At 39.8% G+C, this 26522-nt stretch overlaps 1 protein-coding gene across 5 annotated transcripts in view; it reads left to right on the top strand.

The window, feature by feature from the left end:
- FMN1 (formin 1) overlaps positions 1-26522 on the top strand; it is a 428550-nt gene that overhangs the window by 211714 nt on the left and 190314 nt on the right. For all 5 annotated transcript variants that reach the window (XM_019435304.2, XM_019435301.2, XM_019435302.2 and 2 more), the window contains 2 exons: positions 14409-15175; positions 19810-19960. In XM_019435304.2, the coding sequence (XP_019290849.2) occupies positions 14409-15175; positions 19810-19960 (918 nt within the window). The remainder of the gene's footprint in view (positions 1-14408; positions 15176-19809; positions 19961-26522) is intronic.

Raw genomic sequence — 26522 nt, 5'->3', positions numbered from 1 at the left:
TAATCCCATCCCAGCCCTAGACAGGGAAAGCTCTGGAGCCTGGGCCACAGGCATGAAAATTCAATGATGAGAAATATAGCATGAGAAATAACCTTTCTTGTAACATAACTTTAATGTTACAGAAACTGAATCTTTGTTCTAGGTACTTTTTTAGATGCTTTTGGGACTCATTTTACCCTGTGTCTGTTGTAATAATGTGTTTTCTTGAAAGAGAAATTTTGTCGCAGACAAAATCTTGCTCGGAAGTCCAACTGATAAGTGGCATTTTATTAGTATATATTTATTTTCCAGTCTTAAATGTATATAAATGCATATATATTACTTAATATAATGTCAGTCTGTAAGATGCTTTTTTTTGTTGAGATTATTTTACTTACTATAAAAATCACCCTTTTTAGCGTATGAGTTTTGACAAACCCATGCAGTCATGTAACCATAACCACAGTCAAGACATAGAACATTCCATCACCATAAAAAATTCCTCTGTGTCTCTTGGAAGACATCCTCTCCCCTGACCTCAAGCCCCTGGCAGCCATTCATATTTTTTCTGTCCCTATAGCTTTGACTTTCCCAGAATGTCATATGAATGGAATCATATAGTATGCAGCCTTTTGAGTCCAGCTTCTTTTCTTAACACATTTTGAGATTTATCCATGTTATTGTACCTAACAATAGTACATTCCTTTTTATTTATTTTTTAATTTTTAATTTGAGAGAGTGCAAGCAAGGAAAGGGGTCGAGTTAGAGAGAGAGAGAGAGAGAGAGAAAATATGAATGAATCCCAAGTAGGCTCCATGTTCAGCATGGAGACTGATGCGGGGCCTGATCCCATGACCCTGGGATCATGACCTGAGCTGAAATCAAGTCAGATGCTCAACCAACTGAACTACCCAGGTGCCTTCCTTTTTATTTCTAATTAGAATTTACTTTGTGAACATATCACTGTTTGTTTATTCTTTCCCAGTTGAAGAACATTTGAGTGGCTTCCAATTTTGGCAAGGTACTAGGGTCCTCCAGAAAAATTGAACTAGTAGGAGGTATATATATATAGAGAGAGAGAGAGAGAAAGAGATTTGTTTTAAGGAATGGCTTGTGCAGTTATGGAGCCTGACAAGTCCCAAGATCTGCAGGGTGAGTTGGCATGCTGGAGACCCAGGAGAGCAGGTACCATAGTTACAGGCTAAAGGCTGACAGGCTTGAGCCCTGGGAGTGTTGATGATTCCCTCCCAAGGCAGGAAGAAGCCAGTGTCTCAGTTCAAAGGCAGTTAGGCAGGAGTTTTTTCTTAGCAGGACAATGAACCTTTTTGTTCCATTTACTTCTTCAACTGATAGGATGGTACCCATCCCATTAGGGAGAGCCTTTGCTTTACTCAGTCTACTTATTGAAATGTTAATCTCCTTTAAAAACAGCCTGGGGGTGCCTGGGTGGCTCCCTCAGTTAAGCTTTGACTTCTTGCTTCAGGCTGTGATCTCCAGGGCAGGCTTTGAGGGTTCCTTTGTGACTTCAGTGAATCAGAGCCCCACATCAGGCTCTCTGCTGTCAGCACAGAGCCCACTTCCGAGCCTCTGTCTCTCTTTTAATATGCCCATCCCCCTCTTGTACTCTTTGTCTCTCTCAAAATAAATGGGTCGACTAAACTAAAATAATTAAAACACCCTCAAAGTAACAGCTCGAATAATGTTGGCCCAAATAACTGGGTACCCACTGGCCCAGTCAAGTTGACACACAAAATTAACCATCATGGGTGATTGTTAATAAAACTGCTATAAACATATATGTATAGATTTTCATGTTAACATGTCTTATTTCACTTGGGCAAATACTTAGAAGTGAGATTGTTGGGTCACATGCCAAGTGTGTATTTAGCTTTATAAGACACAGCCAAATTGTTTTCTAAAGTAGCTGGGCCATTTTACATTCCCACTGGCAACCCAACAGAGAGTTCCAGTTACTCCTCACCCTCCCCAGCCCTCAGTATTTCCTCTCTCCCCCTCCCTTCCTTTCAACAAATATGTAGTGGTATCTCATGGTGGTTTGATTAAAGGATGTTGAGCATCTTTTTATGTGCTTAAATGTTATTCACATATCTTCTTTCATGAGCTGTTTGCTTCTTTTACCCATTTTGGAGCGTAGGGGGAGGTTTTTTTAATTTCAATTTTTGTTTTAATGGAGTTCTTTTTTATGTTCTGGGTACAAGTCTGGCATATTTAAGAACTCTATTAAGACAGCACTGAGTGATGCATAGAATTGTTGAATCACTATGTTGTATGCCTGAAACTAACATAACACTGTATGTTAATTATACTTCAATTAAAAAAAAAAAAATTCTGCCTAACCCAAGGTCATAAAGATATTCTCGTATGTTTTCATGAAGATGCTTTTTGATACACAGAAATTTGAATTTAAGAGTTTAAATCTTGAGTCTCCTATTAGCCATGGCGTCCGATTACTTTTTATTTTGCTAAAAGAAAATTATAAAAATCACATTTTATAAAACATATAGTTAAAAATGGAAACAGTTAAAAATTTTTCCCTTATAATTCTAGGGTTTCCCTTATAATTCAATCAAAACAATCCCTAAGTTTGAAACGTGAACTATAGGAAAATTTTATAGTTGAGTTAATAGCAATTAAGAATGGCTGCAATTATTTCAACCATACACATCACTCTGTCAAAAAGCACTAAGTATAAAATGCCAAAACCACCCATTTTTCTGCTCATTCCTATGCTTGTTATCACACTCCAGACTGTTTTGCCGAAAACGAGGGGCCTGCAGAGCAGATGAACCTCAGCCTTGGCTGTGCTTAATTGAATGCGGTGTCTGTGTGCTGCAGCACTATATTTACACGTAGAAGTGCAAGCCTGAATTTTAAAAAAGAAAGAAACCACTGTAGATTCATGCCTGTCCTAATCAGTGAAATTTGTCTTCAAAACACCCAAATAGACCCTGAAACATGTCAGGGAACACTTCGTCTTCCAGATTGCCAGAAGAACCAAAAAGAAAACACAAACAAAACCGAGTACCTTAGTATTAGATATGCTGTTAGTATTGAAAGGTATATGTTTTTGTATAACTATATGTATTTTTTAAAGTCACTGTTGTTTTTAGGTTAAATATCCTTTTAAAATAACATTACAACTAAGTGTTTGCAGAAGTGCTGATACCTTCGGGGATCCCTAGACACCTGGTTTGTAAGCCTCCTGATCTTTTTTGACCTGTTTATTTTACAGATGAAGAAAATAGCCAGAGATAAGAAGGAAATTCAAGGTCATAACAGCAGTCTTATGCTGAACTTAATCCAGGCACTCTGACCACTATTTTAGTGTTTTTTCCATTACCTGACCCAGCCTCTCCAATTATAGTAGAAAATATTTCTCCTTGGGTCCATTACTTAGAGAATGAAGACGACTCTTAATTATGTGAGCTCTTTTCTGGCATCTCAACTTATATCTTGTATAATGAGTGTGCCTTTTGGCTGGGGTGAGCAATTTTTGGAAATTTAAGACCTTTCCCTTCCTAGCTTCCTTAGAGGACATGTCCTAGGCCAGAGCCCAGATCTTAATGAAAAACATGTAAACCCTCTTGTTTGTTTTCCTTGTCGATTGGCCTATAATTTTAAATCCATTCAATGGCAGATTTATCAAGTGACTAATCCCTAGGAAGACTTGAAGTGGCAAAGAGAAGGTGGTTGTGGCCTAGGTACACACCATTGGTCATTTATTCAAAATGTTAAGGTGGGAAGCCAAATACTTCCTTGCTCACTCATTGAAAATATATTTAGGGAGGTTAGTTATAAGTATTGGGACCTGGAGTGGTTTGTTCCTGGGTAGTAAAAGCAGCATGAACAACTTTGCTGGACAAATCAACAGATGTGGTCCTTGGTTTTCTTCGGTTCTCAAGGAAAACATGACATGTGATAATAATAATAATAATAATAATAATAATAATAATGTAAAATCCATACAGCTCAACTATCTTGAAAATTGTAAATAACTTACAGATCTCTTCTTAGCTAGAATGCAAGTTTCTCAAAATATGGATTGTCTCTTAATTATTGTCATTTCTATGACACTTTTCACAAGATCTGATACATTATAGATGCTCGTTAAAGCTTATTTGAATACCAGATGGTAGATCATCTCTTTGGTATAAGTGAGATAAGACTTATTGAGTCTCTCTGATTCATATAACACCACTACAAAGAGTAAGTTCATAAGTAGGAATCTATCACAATCACTCCCCTGAACCTCTTCTTGGTTCCAGAGAGCTAGGACTTTGGGGAAGATGTGGAAGCTTTTTCTAAATCGTAATCCCAGAGTTTATGCATAAGTGTCACCTTTACTGACAGTACCACACAGAACTCAAAAATAGCCCCTCCTCACTTGGCTCCCATTTATTAATGCTATTTAAGTGCCATAATACCACTTTGCACTTCAAGGAAAAAATACAGAGTTTGGGGGTATGTGAGGCAAATGTAATTGACTTTATGGTCACTTACACTTTACAGTTTCTCAAATAATATGATGGGACAGGTTAGCAATGGCCATACGATGGTGCCTCTTCAGAGACAGTGAATGAGTTGAGAAAGAAATATTAACGTAATTGTTGTTATTACTTGAAGAATCTCAGTTAGTCACAGCATTGAGGACCAGGATTTACCTTCTGTTGCTGCTAAGCTCACATGTACTCTGCAATGGGTCATACATTAATTATTGGACTAGCTGTAGCTCCAGTGATGCTAATAATAATACAACATAAAACTCTAAGTTTTCTCTCTTAATAGAGGAGTTAGTGTGTTAGCTCATGGCCTAAAAATGTGCAGTCTTGGGTTTTTGCTCGTTAGGTTCAGAATTACTTTTTGTGAAAATGAAGTCTGAAAATCATTATCATGGATATCCCAAGGTATATTCATTCTGTGACTTACACTACCTTTAGTGATATTAATAACTTAGAAATAAAATGTTACCAGAATCCCCTGGGAGTAATGATATTTTTTTTTCCCCCCGTTTTATTCCACAAAAGCACTCTGGCTGCAATTTTGTTTTGTTTTGTTTTGTTTCCCTGGTAGGAACCTCAGTCCAGATTTTCAAAACTTTTTCTCTTTTATTTCCCTACTATTTCTTTAGATGATGATCCATAGTTGTAATAGATTATTTTTGAAGTACAGGTATATTCCTGAATACTCATAATAACTACCAGATTTCAAAAATAATGCACAACTTTATCTAAACTACCAAGTGAGCCACTGGTATGTTTTCAAACTACCGTAATGAGTCTGTTTGACCTCATGTGTACGTTTGCATTAATAATGAGAGTTGGGACTCTCTTTTTATGTGCCTTAGATATTTAGACATGGCTTAGATATAATATTGTGCTTTAAGTCTTTATCAAGCTTTCATGAGCAGAGCCGTAGTCTAGGAAGTTTTAAGATGAAGAGATATGATTAAGTATTGGGTGTGAAAATTATTAGCATTTTAGAACTAAAGGAAATCTTACTGATTAAGTATTTTAAACCTCTTATTTTAAATGAAGGTTACAGGAAGTAGAAGATTTGAAAGTAAAAGCAGCTAATGACTGAGATAACCAGGAGCAGAATCCAGATCTTGTGAACCTTGGCCAGTACTTTCCTCTCTACTTACCTAGGAATCAAAAACTCCAGATTTATTATTTACTCAGTGACTCCAGTTCTTTTCCCAAAGGATGGAGGACCAATATTTTAATATTTATTTATTTTTGAGAGACAGAGCTTGAGCGGGGGAGGGGCAGAGAGAGAAGGAGACATAGAATCTGAAGCAGGCTCCAGGCTCTGAGCCATCAGCACAGAGCCCGACGCGGGGCTCTAACCCATAAACTGAGAGATCATGACCTGAGCTGAAGTTGGATGCTTAACCTAGACTGAGCCACCCAGGCACCCCGTGGAGGGCCAATTTTTTTTAAAGAAAACATCTTTTATCAGAAATTATCTCTAGCTTTGTACTGGAATTCTAATTTCAGAATATTGAACAGGAAGGATTATTAATAACTGAGGATCTAGGATAAGGTGAAAAAAGCTCTGGAGCGAAACAGTGTGCATTTGAATCTATCTTGTTGGCAATTTACTTAAAGTCTCTGTGCCCCTCTTGTTGCAGTACCAGCCTTGACACAGGTTGTTGCCATGATTTCAGATGTAATATAATACAAATGCATTATAAGTCATAGATAGTATGTAATGGTGTTAGTCATTAATTAATGTAATGGACCGATTTCTTATAGCATACACGGAAGTAAATTCAAAATGGATTAAAGACCCAAATGTGAAACCCGTTAAAGAAAACACAGACAATAATTTCTTAGAGATTGGTCTTAGCATTTTTCTGGGTATATCTCCTCAGGCAAGAGGAACAAAAGCAAAAATGCACCATTGGGACTACACCTAAATAAACAGCTACTGCACAGTGAAAGAAACTATCAACAAAAAGAAAAGGCAGCCTCCTGAATTGGAGAAGATATTTGCAAATGATGTATACAATAAGGGGTTAACAGAAAAAATGTATAAAGAACTTAAACAGGGGTGCCCGGGTGGCTCAGTCGGTTAAGTATCCGACTCTTGGTTTTGGCTCAGGTCATGATCTAGCAGTTAATGACTTCTAGCCTTGCATCGGGCTCCGTGCTGATGATACAGGGCCTGCTTGGGATTCTCTCTCTCTCTGCCTCTCCCCTGCTCATGCTCTCTGTCTCAAAAATAAATAAACTTTTTTTTTTTTTTAAAAGAGAACTTCTATAATAGAACACCAACCCCCCCCCCCCACCCACCAAATAGTCTGACTTAATGGCAGAAGACCTGAATAGACATTTCTCCAAAGAAGACATACAGATGGCCAGCAGACACGTGAAAAGTTCCTTGACATCACTAGTCAGCAGGGAAATGCAAATCAATACCACAATAAAATATCACCTCACACCAGTCAGAATGACTAGGATCAAAAAAACAACAAATAACAAGTGTTCGTGAGGATGTGGAAAAAATTAAAAATAGAAATACCAGAAAGAACCCCCACTAACTTCAAAAGGTATATATGTTCCTATGTTTCTTGCAGCATTATTTATAATAGCCAAGATATGGAGGCAGCCCAAGTGTCTATCAATAGATGAATGGATAAAGAAGATGTGGGGTGTGTACGTGTATATACACACAGCCACAGAAAGAGAACTAGGTCTTGCCGTTTTTGACAACACGGATGGGCCTTGAGAGTATTATGCTACGTGAAATAAGTCTGCGAAAGACAAATACCATGTGATTTTACTTATGTGTAAAATCTGAAAAACAAAAAAACCCAAACCCATAAATACAGAGGACACACTGGTAGTTACCAGAGGGAAATGGTTTGGGGGGGATGGGTAAAATGGGTGAAGGGGAGTGGGAGGTACATGCCTCCAGTTATGGAATAAATAAGTCAGGTGAAAGGTATAGCACAGGGAATATAGTCAGTGGTATTGTAGTCAGCATTGTATGGTGACAGACGGTAGCTCTACACTTGTGGTGAGCATGACACAAGTAGTGTTGTTGGACCACCGTGTTGTACACCTGAAACTAACATTGTGTGTCAGCTATTCTTCAGTTTGAAACAACTGTTATGAAATACCGTTGTTTAGCTGCTATCAATTCGAAATGGCAAAATGGAAAGAGCATGAATTTTGGGCTGTCACCATTCCCAGGTGTGGGATCTTATAGAAGTTATCACATCCGCCAGAATGTCTGCCCTACAGAGTTGCAAGGATTAAATTAAGGCACCTCGCATGGTGTCTAGCTCACTTATTTTATGTTGGTTTCTTTTCCCTCACTCTCTTGACCGAACATCAGCATGGCAGATAGTTACTGGAGATAGCACCATTTTGACACGTGAATAATTTAACCTGGTGCTCTATAGCCTTTGCATGCGTTGGGTTTTACTCCCAAGTCAACCTAAGTGCTATTTTATCTTCTGATTGCTCTTTACTCTGTTTCCTGCCCACTTTCTTTATTTATTCCTCCTAGCAAGTTCTAATTACATTGATGTATCAGATGTGCCTCATATTTCTGAGTGTCCCTGAGATGGCCTCTTAGTTGTAACATGATGTGATTTATTTCTGATAACAACAACAAAAAATATATAGATAATAGTTAATTCAAACCAGCTCTTGTTAACTTTGGGGAATTTTATCAAGCCCAGTGCCGTTCTTTTTATTAATAGAGACTTGTTTTTATAGTAACAAGTGTACGTCCATCACACAGGGAATTATTGAAGTTTCTGTGCAGCCTTCAAAAACAAAACAGAAAAGCCACGATGCCCACATCCAAAGCCATAGAACCACTGTCTTCTCACCTTATGTGAGCACTCTGCAAGGCCTGAATTCCATCCCTTTGAGGTGCTTGATGTTCTCGAGCCCCATTTTCTTTCCTTCTGTCTGCTCAGACTGCACTTTTCTGGTGACGCTTCATTGTGCTTCTGTGCAGTCCCTGGGAATTGCCTAGCTTTCCCCAGCCTAGAATGTAGAATTTGGAAGAGTCCCTGGAAAAGGTTGACTTACTCAAGTTGTACAGCAGATAACCTGAATTTTGACTAGCGCTGGCAGCACCTCTGGGAGAGGTTGTTCGTAATAACAAAATGCTAACAGATGATTTTTCCACATTGCTTGGCACCATCACAATGTCTTTCATCAGCAGGCACTTTGCCGCGTTCTTTTTTGACAGACATGTTTGTGGGGACCAGACAAGCAAACGTCTCCTTCCGTTGCTTGGGTTTCAGTACAGTGTGTTCCTTCGATGGTATCTCTGAGCAGTGGTAATGTGAAGGATATTAAAAAATAATGAGGATTTGGTAGGGGAAGGAAGGACCAGCCCCTGAGGAGGCTGGGGGAGTTGCGTAGAGTCCAATCCCTAATCAGATTAAAATCACAAATGTGGTTCAATTCTACTGGATGGTTTATTATGTTTATGGAAATAGCCTTTATGCTTATTGTGAAAAGCACACTAATCTACGAGATTTTGAATCATTAAAATTAGATCAGTGTCAACTTTTAGAAATACCCAGACTTAAAAAACTAAAAACAAAACCCCTGAATGTTGTATTTGAATTTTGTAGGGGATACCAACTCTAAAATCTCATAGTTTGTGCTGTGCGTTGGACTGTCAGAGAGGAAGTGGCCACATGTGTCTCTCTTTAAAATTTTTTTTGAAGCAACAAGTCTAGTTGGGTGGGTAATAAAGAGGCACAAGGAAGTCTTAATATTTAAGACTAAAGAAATAATTCAATTCAATAAGCATTTATGGATCACTAACTAGCCAAGCAATGTGCAATGTTCTGGAAGTTCAAGCATGAATGAGGCATGGTCCCCAATTGCCTGGAGCTTTTAGATTTACAAAGAAGATAAACATAAATAACTAAAATGTCATGTGAACCTAGCAAGCTCTTTGGCAACAAAGTCAAAGAAAAATTTTTGTCAAGAAAGATCAAGAAAAGTTTAAGCCTTCAGCTGAACCGGACTGAATTTTCCTTTGGGATTTTCACTAGGTGAAAATGGAGAGAAAAGGTGTTTTAAGTAGTGCAGATAGCATGTGCAAAAGCATAAAACTGTGAGGGTTGAATGTATGCTTGAATCTGTAGGGGTGCAGCACAGGTAAAATATAGAGAAGTCTCTGGAAAAGTTAGCAAAAGCAAGGTTTTAGAGTCATGAGGTGTCATGGAAAGAATGTAGGATTATCTGCTGTGTAGAATAACTATTTTCAATATAGATAATGAAGGGGTATTCTCCTATGGGGACATATCAGAATCAGGAAGGGGCTTTTTCAAAGAACACGTGTTTTCCTTTGCAATTTTGAAATGACCCAAGGAAAAGTCGTTGCCAAAAAGAATGCGCTGATATTGTGGTATCATACTGTCTCAGCTGTGCTTGGAGCAGAGTACAGATTAAGGACAGTTGCTGTTGACTTCAATTCTGGATGCCCTTTCTAATCCCTCGGGGAGCTTTAAGGGTATGGGTGCAAGGGTACCATCTCAGATCTCTGATGATGCTTCTGCCCATCAGTGTTTTGTTTTTTTTTTTTTACAGAGTCGTCTAGGTGTTTCTTTTTCTTCTTCTTTTTTTTTTAAAGCTTGCTTATTTTTGAAGAGACAGAGTGAGCAGAGGAGGGGCAAAAAAGAGAAGGAGAGAGGGGATCCCAAGCAGGCTCCTTCCACCCTGCCAGCACAGAGCCCGATGTGGGGCTCGAACTCATGGACTGTGAGGTCATGGCCTGAGCTGAAATCAGGAGTCGGACACTTAACCAATTGAGCCACCCAGGCACCCCGAGAGTTCTCTTGGTGTTTCTAATGCAGAACAGGCTGAGAAGCACTACATTGGACAGATAAAAGTAGTTTCAGTAAGGAAAAGGATGATTAAAACAGAATGGTTTAATTGTGATTGCTCTCTTAAGGATTATGAATTTGAATCTTCCTTAGAGGGAGGGACATAGATACAGATTAATAGGCTATTGCAAGTGGGAAGAGGATGCAATTAAAAATGAAAGCAGTAGAATCAATCAAGTTATGAGTAAAGGAAGATGAATAAAACATGGATGGCCTCTGGTAGATAGAGCTTGGGGAAGACTGGAAAGATGTCAAACCTCAGCACCTGTCTGCTTTCAAATGATATACTGGGACGAAGGCAGAAAAACAGCAGATTTTTTTAGCAGGGAACGTCAGGGAGAGGGAAACCCTTAGTGCTTCATATGTCCTGAGGATCATTTAGCTAAGAATAAATAGAAGTTTTATAACGATTTTGTCTCCTGTGTACAAGCATCCTATTTAATGTGAAAGTAAAGGAGCCTGAAAAAGAAACTCACCAGGGCTCAAAAACATTGTGTTCCCTGACCCAGCCTCATCTGTAGTTTTGGCTGTAAGGAACTGGGTTTGACAGTTCATAAAGATTCCCAGGGATCTTAGGCAAACGTTGTCCAGGAAGGAGTACATGATTATTCTATAGAAAGTTCTGTCTGTGTTTGATTCACCAAACCACTAGCAAATCACTGGCTGTAGATAAAGGTGAGGAAATAGCACATGGTTTCCACGTGCAAAGAAGAAGTAGAGTGGAAAACAGAGTTAAAACCTAGCTTTGCCGAAGACTCGATGCATAGTATGTGTGGACTTGAGATACTTCCCTTGTAATAGAGCCAGGCACACCTTGAAATAATTGGTAGGATATGGACGGATAGAGAATGAATGAGGTACTTAGTACTTAATCATTTTGAATTGCTGTGCCATGCTAAGTTCCTGAGTATCAGAAGTTCAGGGAAGGGTGCCTGGGTGTCTCAGTCAATTAAGGGTTCAACTCTTGGTTTCAGCTCAGGTCACAATCTGAAGATTTGTGAGATTGAGCCCCTTATTAGGCTATGTGCTGACAGCATGGAGCCTGCTTGGGATTCTCTCTTTCCCTCTCTCTCTCTGCCCCTTCCACTCCCTCTCTCCCCCCTCCTTTATCTCTCTCAAAATATATAAAAGAAAAAGAAAAAAAAAGTTCAGGGAAGCGGGGAGAATTTCAAGGTACAGGCAGTCAACTTTAACAATGCAGCCTAGAGGGGAGGATCACTGAAACGTGCTGACCAAATGTAATGCTCAAATCACAGGGTTTCAGTAAGTTGGGGGGTCAGGAAGTCAGGAGCCAAATGTAATTGGATGAAAGGGGAATGGATGAGAAAATATATCGAGAGAGTTGTGGCTCTTTTCCGCCAAAATTCTGCTGTGAAGAGGAGACGGTGAGAAAGAAAGGGCAACAGCTAGAAGGGATTAAAGGAACTATCTTCATTTTTGCTTTAGATGGATAAAGCATGCTGCCGGGAGCCTGCTGAGAGGGGAAAGCAAGGTGGTGTAGCCTCTGGAATCTGTCAGGCATGAAAGAGACAATAATGTAGCAAACTTATGTGGCACCTTCTATGCTCCAAACACTCCTCTACGGGCTGTTTTATATACATTAACTCATCTTCTTCTCAACTGCCTTATGAGGTAGAATCTGTTAGTATCCCCATTTTACTTATGAGAAAACTGAGGTCCAGAGAGGTTAAATAAGCTGCCCAATTTGTGCTCTCCCCACTGCACTAAGCACGTGTGTTACAGAACCACCAAAACAATACATAGGCACATACATCAGCCTCAGCCGTCTCTGGGATCATTGGTTAAGAGGGTGGAAGGGAGCAAGGTGATTGCTGTTGGATGGAAGGGACCAAGGTGATTGCTGCAGACACAGCTCAGTCACGTGATAAAAGGAAAGTTTCTCTGCGGAACATGTCTTTGCAACTTGTTTCTATTATTAAGAAGTTGAAGACTGAGTAAAATGATTGGCTCATCAATGTCATTTGACTCTCAACCTTCTTGGAAGGTTAGTTGGGAACAACCACCAAGAGTTAGTGTGATGTGGCAGAACTGAACTAGTCGCTATAATGAAGTTGAAATGTTGGTAAGCGGTTCCGTGGAACTCAGGGCTGGGATGTATTAGAGGTGGGCAGGGGAGGGAGAGGGCAATGGCGACAGGTAGGATGTTGAAACAGATTATTTTGATCACATCGTTGAATGAAACTTGAAATTACTTTCAGGTATTTGATAGCACAACTCCTGAAATTTTGGGCAAACTTTTGTATTTGTAGTACCTTGTTTATTTAGACTTGCTTAAGCTTTTCCTGGTTTTGCTCCCATCACTCCACAAAAGTGGCCTTATTTGGAAATTTTGAAGAATGACTATAAATCTGTTGGTCTTTTATTCTAATATTGTCATTAGCAGCAGTACCTAATAGTAACATTTATTCGAATGTTCTATAGCTTTCTCAAAACCCTAGAGATGACTCACAATCCTCCTCATTTGGGGAAACTCAGGCTTGAAGACACAAAGTTCTCTGCCTGAGGTCACAAAGCTAACAAGTGGCTGAGCTGGGATGCAGACCAGGTAGTACGAATCCAGAGCTCAGGCGCCTAGCCCCCTGTGCTGTACAAGAAATAGACAGTGTCTGGATTTCAGCAGTTTGTTGAGAGTTGCATCAGGCTGCCATGTCCACATGTGAGAAAACCAACTTTAGAAAAACCTTGCCTCTAGTTCTACTGACCATGGTTATTTGGGGGTTGGTTCGTGAGGGAAACGAGCTAGTAAAAATATAGTTAAAAGGTATCTTAATGTGGAGAATCTTCATATGTCTTTACCTTCCCTGATGAGGTCATTAAACATATTTCTTTACCTTTTCCATGCAAAAGGGATCTATGCTTGTGTACAGTTTGGTGTTCGACATATCTGTGGGCTGAAATTACAGTGGAGAGGGTTTTGTTAGGCCATAAGGAAGGTCCATAGGATAATGACCGGATAGAACCATCACAGTGGTTTTTACCTACCCATCTCGTCAATATTATGTGCTTGTCACGTCAGCTGCTGGGATACAGAGATGGGGGGCAGATCCATCTCGTGGAGTTTATAATCCGATGAGAAAGGCAGACATTAACTAAGTTCACCAGAAATATTTAATTACTGTAAAACTGGATTCTGGAAACCCTAATAACATCATAAATTTAAGTGCTTCCCCTTTAACCATAATAGGCTAAATGACTTTGAAGGCTGGAAAACAGACGAGCTGATGACCGAGAGCTTGCCAGCTCTGTGCTACTAAGTGTAAAACCACAGACTCGAGGCGCTGAAGTAACTGAAAAGATAACGGTTAAACAGCTGAGGGTCTTATAAAATGCAGTTTAAAATGTTGGTATGTAGAAGGGAAAAATAGCAAATCTTAGTATTCTCATTTTCTGTACATTTGTATAGCTTATTTATTACTATATTATGAAAGATTATGAAACAGACACAGATACTGATCAGAGACAGCTTTGATATGGAAACTTCTAAAAAATACACATGTGTTACAGCTTCTTCTCACACCTTTTGTTTCTGCTGTGTTGGCCCAGAAATGGCATAGAAGAGGTGTTCTAAGGGAGACTATGACTTAGAGACTATGTGTCTCTAAGGTACACAGCCAGAAGGAGCTCTCTTTTTTTCTTACAGTGTTCTTTTTCCAAACTAAAAATAATCAAAGATATATTCAAGCATGTTCAAATCTTTACGGAGTTTGTTTTGCCTTTGATATTAAAAATGGGTGAAAGTTCTTAGGGGATAGTTTTACTTTAAGCCTTAATCCATGGCAGTTATTCCCATGAGATCAGATTGGCTGCAATTACGCTTCTACTCCAACTATCTAAGTCTTTGGAGAATTCATAAAGGGAAATTTATACCCTGTTGGATTCTGAAGAGAATGTCTCTGTGTTTCCCTGTGTTGATGTGGCCTGGGCTATGGTGGCACAGGGATGGTACTGAATATTTTTTTTATTTCTGCTATATTTGATTTTTCTAAAATCTTTACTTTCTTTCCCATTCATATCTCTACAGGCTCAGTTTGAACTTCAGGCATTTCATATCCGCGGGGAGCATGCAGCGGTTACAGCAAGGCTAGAAGAAACCATTGAGAATCTCAAACATGAGATAGAACACCGGTGGCGAGGAGGATGTGAGGAGATGAGAGACGCGTGTGTCTCCACCGATGACGACCACCCTCCAAAGACCTACAGAAATGTGTGCATCCAGACAGACAGAGAGACTTTCCTTAAACCCTGCGAAGGTGAAGGCAAGACCATCAGAAGTAACCAGATAATACCCAAAAAGCTGAATATCTCCTCTTTAAGCCAGCTGTCTCCCCCAAATGACAACAAAGACGTCCATGTACCACTTCAGTCTGTGGAAGGCATCTCACCACCTCAGCCAAAGGCATCGCCTCCCCCTCCTGCCCCACCCCTTCCAGCAGCCATCCCTCCCCCTCCTCCTCCCCCCCTCCCTCCCGGACTTGCAGCGTTGCCACCTGTACCTCCACCCCCACCTGTAAGTGCCGGACCTCCTCCACCCCCACCGCCTCCTCTGCCTCCAAGTGCCGGACCTCCTCCCCCTCCCCCTCCACCACCACTTCCCAACTCCCCTGCTCTGCCCAACAGTGGGGGGCCTCCTCCTGCTCCAACACCCCCAGGACTTGCACCCCCACCTCCTCCTGGACTCTTCTTTGGAGTTGGCCCTTCTTCTAGCCAATGTCCTCGGAAGCCAGCCATTGAGCCGAGTTGCCCCATGAAGCCTTTATACTGGACTAGAATCCAAATAAGTGATAAAAGGTAAGCCCATCCCCTGGCCCATTCTCAGCTTGTGAATTCCCAGGATTTTGCACGAGTGACATTTTATCCTTACCAGTTGGATATCTGTGTACTGTATTCCATTCTCAAATGTGGTTTGTAGTGAATACCTTGGATTAACAAGGTTGCAGTGTTTGAGGGGGAGAATGTCTGTCTCCACCAGGTCTTATCTGTGTTCTCTACAGACTGATGCTGGGAGAAACAGTGCGTGCAATTTCAGATCCTTCTGTAAGATAAAGCTTCCATTTGACAGACTCTTCTTAGAGAAGAGCTCTGGTGTAAGTTAGAGCCTTCTCCAACATCCCTACAACTAGCCAGTAATCATAAAGACACTGAGCCTGAACCTATACTGCAGGTTCACTGAAGATGTTTAGAATATCTGTCTTGTCTTTAGATGGTATCAGCAACCTTATGATCTGGATATTTAACAGGTACGTGTAATTTTTCAGGTTTTATTAGAAGAACCAGACACAACTGAGTCATTAGCTCTTTAGGTCAGAAGGGCATCCTAAAATATAAAACCTCTGCTTGAACTCTCATCCCCCTAACTGCCAAATGCCCTCCCATCTTCTACCTTGTTGCCCTTCAGAGAAAGTGCCAGTGTGACAAATCTTGCATTTGTATAGCTTGTTAAGCTGGGTTCTGTAAGGCAGCAAGACAGGTTGCTTGGAAACTTCCATATGAACATATTTGGATTGAATTTCTTCTGCCTCCTTTCAGAGTCTGTCAAGAGGACAATGAGAGAGGTGTTGAGCTGCTGCTTGATTAACCAATGTCTAGATTTGAAATTAATTTGTTTGTAAAGGACAACAAATAGAAAACATATTTTTAAACATAAATATTTGAACTTATTCCCCAAATCGGTGGGTGGTGGTGAATCTTTCAATTTATGTAACATTTTGCCTGTGGAAGGCAGGATGTTAAACAAAATACTGTGAAATTCACAATTATAAAGCAACTGGAAATCACTGCAGGAGGAGTGGGGAGTGACTTAAAACTAAGCATGTGGTGAACTAAGTTGATTATGTGCCTTATATTGGCCCCTTTCCTCTAACCAAAGAATAAGGACCAAGAGTTTATGTGTGGGAAATCCTGATACTTTTTTTTTAAACGCTGATACTTTATTACTTCCCAATTGAATGGTTAAAAAGAGAGAGAGAGAGAGAGAGGGAGAGAGAGAGAGAGAGATCCTAAAGTGGCTCCTAACGATTACCTAAAGTACTATTATTATTCCTTCTGTCCCATTCAAGACTCAGAGGACATTTCCTAAATGTTTCCCAGAATATTTATTTCGAGTTCTGTTCCCTTATTAATGTTCTCAAATTAATGTACAGACATTCCAGGGTGACGAATCCCACCTGTCAGCCGTGGGGTAGTGTGTTGTGACAGCACATGGAACTGTTCCACACCTGCCTCACGAGCCTGTCTCCACTCCATTCCCCTCAAGACTTCATCAGCAACCAACATCCTAGACCGCAGTGGTGGTCTCACAGTACCACTGGGATATGGGCCCTTTGCCCACTGTTCAACATAGGACAAAGTCATGCTGGAGAAAATCATTACGTTTTCCCTCCTTATGTAGTTGGCCATTTTGAGAAAGAAAGCAATTCAATACTCAAGCTCTTATTAGTTTTACTGTAAGTTTAGGGCTTCATTGTTGAGCCAAATGAAAAGTAGGTGAATGTACTAACTTTCCTACGTGAAAACAGCATCATGGCCGCTTCCTGCTGTTCACACATTTAGTCTCTCTGATCATGGGCCCCTCAAAGTGATTTTGTACCCTCAGAGCATGTGTACTTCTTTTAAATTAAAAGGCTGTAAAGATTCTGTGTAGTGTTTTATTCGTGTCCAAAACTAAAATTGTTTGGGGTGTGTTTGTTACAAAGAGAAGAAATGGTATTTTGAGTATTTTGTACAACCAGAAGGGTAAGCACTTTGCATAATGTGTGCATGACAAATTTTAGCCTTGGTCTTCTGGGGAACTGGAAGTAAAATATGATTTTTCTCCATCGTATGTGCACTGTCTCTCATCGACCTAGATTGCTTTTCACTACTCACCTGAACTGATTTTTTTTTAATTTTTAATTTTTATTTATTTTGAGAGGCAGAGCGAGCTCGAGTGGGGGAGGGGCAGAGAGAGAAAGAGAGAGAGGGAAAGAGAGAGAGAATCCCAAGCAGGCTGCATGATGCCAGTGCAGAGCCCAACATGGGGCTCGAACTCATGAACCATGAGATCATGACCTGAGCCGAAACCACGACTCGGTCACTCAACCAACTGAGCCACCCTGGCACTCCAGGGCACTCATTTTTGGTCTTCCTTGTGAGTATCTTCACCTTCTTCCTCCACTTCTCCCTCCTCCTCCACCATTTCCCTCCTCCCCAATATTTCCTCCTACCTCCTCCTCCTCCTACTTCCCTCTTCCTCTTCTTTTGAGCTAGAATTTTACATTCAGTGATGAGAAAGGAGTTGATCATTATAGCAGATGAGATGGTCTATTGTGAGTGAGTCCTTGTTACTCCTCCACCAAATGCCATTTGCTCCCAACTCACTGAGAGGTAGTATTCCAAAATTCTTCTATTCATTATTGGAAATGCCTTTTCCCACAGAAACAATGTGTAGTAAATGGTGATAAAGCGTGCAAGCTGTCAAAGCCAGTTTACTCTAGAATAGAAGTGAGTTGCAACACTAGTCATACAAGTGTGGGCTCACAGTCTTTGGAGCTGGGGCCAAGCAGTACAGGTGCAGGGATGAGAGGGTAATGGGGTGGGGGGAATGGATGGGTCTGAACAATTGCCCTTATGCATCACACCATCTCTCTCTGTACACCCTCTCCTCAGCTTCCGAGAACCTCCCTGAGGCCCAGACCAGGAGCCCTTAACAGGCTGCATGCTCCAAAATCCCCTGGCTCTTTTCTGCCATCGAGACCCCCTTCCGTAGTGCAGCTGAGATTAACCCTTGAAATTAATGGTGTTCCTGTTCCAAATGGGAGTTAAGTGAGTGGGGGAGGACAGGAGCACATGGATGGATGTACTTCACTGGAAATTTCTAGCTCTTGGGTGATGATTTCACAGGTATTCACTATACTCTTATATGTTGTACATGTCACACATATACTCTTAAATGGCTCAAATATTATATTAGAAAAATTACAATAAAAGAAGTGGAGAGAAGTGAATCTGGACAGATCAAGATGTTCATATTTCATGGGAAAGGCAGACATATAGCAAAATGTGAACACCCGGGTCTGAGAAGTCCATCTTCCCACCTGTTTTGAACATGATGAAAATTGCCTTTTAACATCAAAAAATTGTGTGGACCATCCCATGTAATAAGAGTTCTTTTAGTTTTCAGTGATGGAGAAAATACATGTTAAAACAAGGGTAAGTACTTAAAAATATTCTGGATCATACTATATACTTACATTTGAAAAACAATGTGTAGATGAAATATTATGTTTGTCTGTCCATGGGTATTAAATGTGTTTAAAAATAAGAAAGTAGACATTTGGGGGAAAATGTGTTCTGACTAAAAGAAGCCTGGATGGTAACCTCTCTGAGCCTGCTCTCAGAGGCAGTTTTTCTATACCTGATTTTCCATAGCTTCTTCCCTTTCTTTGTTTCAAAACCAGGGTGCCCCTCCCTGTTTTTTTTTGACGACAAAAAAAACCCCAAAAAACAAAAAACACCAAAAAACAAAAACAAAAGCACAGCCTCCCCATGGCTACTTTAGTTGAAATCCCTGTGCGGACTGGTTCAGTGGAGTTTTTTGGTTTGTTTTCATTGTTAATACTGTTGTTGGGGCGGAGTATTATAAATCAAGTACTTCTAAATGAACTCAGTCTGTTCACAAATTATGGGTCCTGCCCTGACTTGACCCAAGCTAATCCTAAAAATCACTTTTAAAAGTATTAGAAGAAGTCCAACAAGAAGGTAAATCTTAACTTAGGAAAAGGTGAAGAATTTTATTCTGTTTAAGTATTGTTATTAAGAATTATCCCATTAATGGGGTGCCTGGATGGCTCAGTTGAGCATCCGACTCTTGATTTCGGCTCAGGTCATGATGCCAACATCATGGGATCGAGCCCTTCTTTGGGCTTTATGCTGGGCCCAGTGCCTTTCTCTTTCTCTCCCTCTCCCCCTCTCGCTTACTTGCTCATTCTCTAAAAAAATAATGAAAACAAGAATTATCCCACGAATGTCCCAGAATTGGTTATCTTTTTAGCGTGTACGTGATGCCTATTTTTACCTATCATGGAAATGCCACAGACTGAGGGAGAAACAGCTTACATGGCCTCGATTATGTGAATCCCAGGATCTCTGGTCCTGCATGTTTTCTCTAGATCTCTTTCTTTTTGATTGCGTCTAATGATCATTCAGTTTTAGAAATGTGTGTTGGCTTCGATGTTCTATAGTATATTTTGACTTAAAAAAAAGATATAGCACAAAAAACTTTTCTTCCAGCTTTATTAGGATATATATACATACACACACATATGTATATACACACACACACACATATTTTTAAAAATGAGTCATAAAGTGAATTAGAGATTTTACTATATTCTATTCTCATCTGTTTTGATTCTAATATTTAACTTGTCATTTTTTCTTTTAAGCCAAAATGCTACACCAACCTTATGGGATTCCTTAGAAGAACCTGATATTCGGGATACTAGTGAATTTGAGTATTTATTCTCCAAAGACACAACTCAGCAGAAGAAAAAGCCTCTGTCAGAGACCTATGAGAAAAAGAACAAGGTCAAAAAGGTATTGGGTGACTATAGTAATTGTATTTTTTGTCATACATGGGAATTCATTATTGAATTGGAATGCTTTTAAGTCACTGATTGGAAGCTTTGGAAGCTTTTAAGTCACTGATGACGAAAAGAAGTCAGTAGTTTGAGAAATCTGTGCTTATTCTTGCAGGCACACCCGAATTTTCAAACCATTTTCTTAATAATCTGGACTATTTTCCAACTATTCTGTTGAAAAAAATACAAAATTTAATTTGCACTTAGTGAACTAGTATGCATGTTCTATGGAAAATGTTTTACTCATTCACTTATGTATAATTTCGTTCATCTAGCAAATGTTTATTGGGAGTGTATTTATGCCAGGTTTTGCTTTAGGCCCATGTGGTCCAATGTGGTAGCCATTAAGCACATGTGGCTGTTTAAATTTAATACAGTTGGATAAAATTTAAAATTCAGGCCTTCATTGTCACTTGCCACTTTTCAGTTTTGTTTTTATGGCTAGCGGCTACCATATAACACAGATTTAAAGAGTTGTCATTATAAAAAGTTTTATCGGATAGCACGGTCTGAGCATCTGGGATGCTTTGGTGAGAAAACCCCAAAGAACCTTGGCCTGTGGCACTTATATTAACAATCAGCATTACAAATGAAACATTGAACCATGTGATAGAGCAGGGTACGGAAGATGGATTTGGGCACGGTTGGGACGGGGCTGCAGTTTTAAGTGGAGTGCTCAGAATAGTTCTCCTGGATACGTTGACTTCTGAACAATGACCTGGGGACTTGAAGTCAGAGGCCGCCAGCCTTACAACAGAGAGCAAGTTCAAGATTCCCCACGCCATCAGGCAGATGTGAAATTGAATCGCAGCTGAGCCATGTGCCAGCTGTGCAACCTGCCTCAAAGTTCTTCCTCTCTTTGCCCCATCCCCTCCCTGCGACATGAGGTAATGACTACTCACAGTGTTATTGTAAGTAGTTATTAAATGAGGTAATTGATATGTCCTGCTCAGCACAGTTCCTGACACAGTCAGCCCCCAACAAATGACGGCTACTCTCGTCATGTTACTGTTGATGTCACTGCTGTGATCTCTCGGCGTTAGCATTTTGATGATAGCATAGCTTGTGCTGGGGAAAAAGTATAGTTCACCTGTGGCTCTGCTATTGATTTGCTCTGTGAGTCTGGGCTGCTCATCTGTATTCTCTAGGCCATATTTTTTCCTTTTCTCTAAAACAAGATTAACAATATCTGAGTGTACCTGACCCACCAGGATGTTGTGAAATTGAATTGAAGAGATTTTGAAGGAAATGTTTTGAAAAGTGTAATAATGAATGATGTTATCATCAACGCTTTATTGTTAAATTATATAGCAGGCTTCATCCATCAGTTCCTATCTCAAGTAATATTATGATTATGAAATCAGTGTGCCTTGTAAGGGAAAATAGGACCAAAACCCGAGTCCAGTTTTCTGTTAATCAAATCAGGTTCTCCCACTGACTTGAGTTACAAATGAAAATCATGATCAAAGTCTTTCACCTGTCAGATTCATTGCAACTATGTTTTCATGAGAAAAATGTGACACCGGGAAGCCTGGGTGGCTCAGTTAGTTAAGTCCGGCTCTTGGTTTTGGCTCAGGTCATGATCTCATAGTTCCTGAGTTTGAGCCCCACGTTGGGCTCTGTGCTGACAATGCGTAACCTGCTTGGGATTCTTTCTCTCTTCCTCTCTCTCCCCCTCCCCAACTCAGGTGTGCTCCTCTCTCCCCCGCCTCTCTCTCACAATAAATAAATAAACTTAAAAAAATAATAAAAATGTGATGCTAAAAATAACTAAATATCAGCTCAACTCTTTTAAGAGGACATATTGCATGAAACAATTCGAATTTTTCTAATAAAACTATCAGTTACTGGTAAGGAGTCAACTAATATATATATTATATACTAAATATATATATTATGCATATGTACTATATATAGTATATAGTATATGTATATACATATATATACATATATATACATATATATACATATATATACATATATACATATATATACATATATATACATATATATACAGAAGCAGTAGTCTTCTGTGTCTATAGATGGTATTTAATAAACCAGCTGGCCCTTAAAGCACATTTATTTCTATCTTGTATGAATCTCACTGCATGCGAATACGTGATATATATATATATGTATATATATACATATATATACATATATATACATATATAATATATATATATATACACTAGTATGTATATATATGTATGTATATATGCTAGTATATATACTATATACTCTCACTGCATGCGAATACATGATATATATATACATATAATACTATACATATGTACATAGTACTATGTATACATATGTATACATATATATACTATACATATAGTACTATATACATATGTATAGTATTATATGTATATATATCATGTATTCACATGCAGTGAGATTCATACAAGATAGAAATAAATGTGCTTTAAGGGCCAGCTGGTTTATTAAATACCATCTATAGACACAGAAGACTACTGCTTCTGTATGAAAGGCCAAAGAAGAATGTCTGTATTCCAAAGCTAGCCTAGATTTACCTCTTCCAGGGAGCCTCTTCTGGCTAACCAGGAACTCCACTGAATGTTTTCTTACACAATATCATATTAAACTTACTTTTGTCCTCTCTTTCTTCTCGGATTGGTATTACCCCTTTGTTTCTCCCTCTGGATGCTTGGTAACATGTTGTTTACTCATAAAGCTAATTATTTCTGTTTTGGCAAATGAGTATTTTTAAAACATCAAAGAATTTGTTTTTTTTTGAAACATCAAAGCATTTGGTTGTTTATTCTTATTTCTTATCTCATAATTGTTTGCCTATTCAACAGAGGATTTCCACTAAGGCAGTTAGTACTTGATATGTTTATTTTGCTTCCCTGTCTGAGGGGGAAAATACCCTTCATTTGAACTCTTTAATCTTTCTGAGCAGCAAGGTTGCGGGCATCCTGTAGAATCTGTGCACGTATATAGTCTTCACATTTCTCTTGAGGTAGAGGCAGACATGTACATCTACTGGGCTTTCTGGTCCTGAGACTGGTTGGAGTTTTCAGTGAGCTTGTGACTTACATTAGGGCTGAGATTTTAAGATTAAAACAATGAACTGAATCAATGCCAAAAGCTCTAAGCCTGTCCCTTAGGAGCCTTCTCTCCATGCCCGTGGTCAGATTTCACGCATCAAGATGGATTCCTTGGTCTCCTCTCAGAGCCAGGTTTTTTATTTGTTTGTTTGTTTCTCTTAAAATGAAAGTGAAAGTAAATTACAGAGTTTTTGAGCAGCTGGGGAGTTTCAGCATCAGATGCCAACTTCATCAGCTTAACCACAGCATGATTCCCACACAAGATGACCAGGAAGAACCCTGGCCAAATCGGTCTTGTTTATAGTGATTGGAGTGGAGCGTATGTTGGAGATTTAAAACTCCAGCATTCTGAATCTTGGCTGTAGGGGCTCAGCCAGCATGGAGACCTTTATGCGAATACCTCTTAAGTGGAGCTGGTCTTCCTTCCTCTGTGCAGGCTGCATTCCTTGTTCAGAAAGAACTGTCAGAACTGTTAAGATTCCACTGAACTCAAACTCAGATACTGGTTTCTATTTCTCCTTCTCTAGGAGCATTTGAAGTTCCCATCGCCAGTGGTGGCTGTCAGTAAACAGATACATACACTCTTCAGTGGGGCAGGGATCCCGTCCTGTAATATCTTCTAATCTGAAAACCAGAAGGCACCTTCCCAGCCACCAAATTCAGTACCCTCATTTGGCACTCGAGAAACTGAGACCTGGGAAGATGACATGACTTCGAGGGTTTGCACACTTGTAACTGGAAAGGTGTTAATAGTGACAGACACTTGAGAGGATGTACAAGAGCCTCAGGATGTGCCTTCATTTCCCCTTAATTTAAACATGAATTTGCCCCATCAACGATGGTCACATATTTTATTGGGATGAATGAGCCTACATCTATAAATGAGAATGGCCATTATTAAAATCAACAAATACAGGCACACTTGGGCAAATCCAAAGTATTTCCTACATTGTGAAATCAGCCCAAGTTTTTTTCTTTTTTCAAAGTCAGTCTTCTAATAGGAAGCTAAATCTTAGAATAAAAAGAGGCTTTAGGTATCGCTCCAACAACAATATATATATAGATTTAGAGCTGTTTTCCTTTGACTCTACCAACTATTTTATTTTTTTTAATTTTTTTTAAAATTTTTTTTAATGTTTATTTATTTTTGAGATAGAGACAGAGCATGAACAGGGGAGAGTCAGAGAGAGAAGGAGGCACAGAATCTGAAACAGGCTCCAGGCTCTGAGCAGTCAGCACAGAGCCCGACGCGGGGCTCGAACCCACGGACAGTGAGATCGTGACCTGAGGTGAAGTCGGCCGCTTAACCGACTGAGCCACCCAGGCGCCCCCCAACTATTTTAAATATTAGCTGTAGGGGCCCCTGGATGGCTCAGTTGGTTAAGTGTCTGACTTCGGCTCGGGTCATGATCTCACAGTTCATGGGTTCGAGCCCCGTGTCAGGCTCTGTGCTGACAACTCAGAGCCTGGAATCTGCTTCAGATTCTGTATCTCCTCTCTCTCTGCCTCTTCCCCTCTTGTGCTCTGTCTCTCTCTGTCTCTCAAGAATGAATGAAAATGTGAAATAAATAAATATTAGCTGTAATACTAACACAGATTTGTATTACGTACTCAGGCATGTGCCATCCTCATTTGTGACACCAGACCATTCTGCCACTTTGACATGGCAGTCACCAAACTGAGAACGGAAGCTGCAAACATCAGCTCCTGTCAGCACCACCAACACTCAGTACCAGCTCCTTTTTTTTTTTGGTCCCTGATTACCTCTGTGCACATCATTTCACTTTCCCATAGTTTCCTTTTCTATAAAATGGGGAATAGCAACTCTTTACAGGCTTGTTATGAGGATGAAATGAAATCATGCTTATGAAAGTACTTTATTTCCTAGAAATGTGTATTAATCGTCTTAGTTTATGGACTAATGGGAACGTTTTATGAAGAAATTCTTGAACGTCATTCATTCCCAAGGTTGTTGAGGAGTCTTAAAACATTAGTGTGTCCATTCCTGAAACTACTTGCAAATGGTAATCTCTAGACCATTCCTGTTTTTCAGGATTCATCCAATTCTACAACTTCCCTTAATGACACATGCAGACATCTGGGAGTTCATCTTACATTGGTTTAGGTAGTCGTTTGCACTGTAGAACAGAATTTCCCCTGTCAATATGCCCTACTTCTACGGTCTCTAAGTACATTTGTTCCTGGGAAAGGTAGCTCGGCACCTTGACACTGAGCCAGGAATCTGCCTTTATTATCTGCGAGGCGTCCTCCTGGTACCTGTTGGGGAAGTGGCTGCTCTGGTGCGCTTTCCAATTGCTTCCTAAACTCGCCCTACAACTCACAGAAATCAGCAGGACCTGTCACTGTTCTTCCTGTCTCGAAAGGCCACGATCTCACTTTGGATTATAAATAATCTCTCGCTTGTTCCCTCCTCTGTAAATTACATAAAATCATTCCTTTCCCTCTGCCTTTTTCATAGATACATCTTAAGAATTAATGAGATAAAGGCTATTCCCTAAGCCCTTTGGGGTGGGGGAGGGCAGCTGGAGAGGGGTGGTGATGGTTCAGCAGACACTAGTCTGTTGAAACGTCCTGGAGCCAAGAGCCTTCAGTTGTAATTTGGTCACTTTGGCGAGGATCATAGCTGTAACTCTCAACTCCCAGACTTGGTGTCTCAGTTTGGCAGGGAGGGGAGAAGAGTGGAAGGAGAACATTGTTTGGACGTCTGAACGTAAATTTATAGGGTTTTCATAACCTGTTGCCTTCCAAGTTTATATAATTTCAGCTTTTGTATACAGAGATAATTTCTCTGGGCTGCCTCGGTAAGGTACGTGCACGATTCTTCCCCCAGGAGTGGGGATGATTTGCCAACCCCTTTATATTTCTCGTGTGTTTGAAAAATGAGCAGTGAGGTTAGGGGTTATCATATATAGAAATGAGTGAAATAACTTGCCCGCGTGTTGATTGCACCAATATATGATCTTGAGGTGGTGCTATGTCCAGATTCCTTGAGTGATAGCTAGAATGATAAGGGCTTTCCTGTTCTTCAGCTTAACGGCAGCTGACTGGCCAGATCTACCAAAAGCAAACAGGAGCTTCTATTCCATGACAGGCACTCGTTTACAAATGTTCTGCCTTGCAAATTTTATTTGGAAATAAGGTGGCCCAAAAAGTTAAGTTGTACTTTTACTTTATTTACATATATATATATATATATATATATATATATATATATATATATATATATATATATATATATAAAAGGTGGCTAGAGCTTGTCAAGTATGGATATCAATGATTCTTTCAGAATGCTAAATCTGAATATTATTCTTGGAGTTCAACTATATTTCTCTGTTGGCTGTTAAAACAGTAACAATCTGGACTTGTACCTCAAGCCAGCTGTAGTATCCTTAGGATGGTCATTACCTCCCCCAACCACAA

The sequence above is a fragment of the Panthera pardus genome, unplaced genomic scaffold (genome assembly GCF_024362965.1).
Source record: "Panthera pardus isolate Hobbes unplaced genomic scaffold, ASM2436296v1 HiC_scaffold_24, whole genome shotgun sequence".
Lineage (NCBI taxonomy): Eukaryota > Metazoa > Chordata > Mammalia > Carnivora > Felidae > Panthera > Panthera pardus.
The sequence above is the reverse complement of the archived record's forward strand: the minus strand, read 5'-3'. Positions and strand labels throughout refer to the sequence as shown.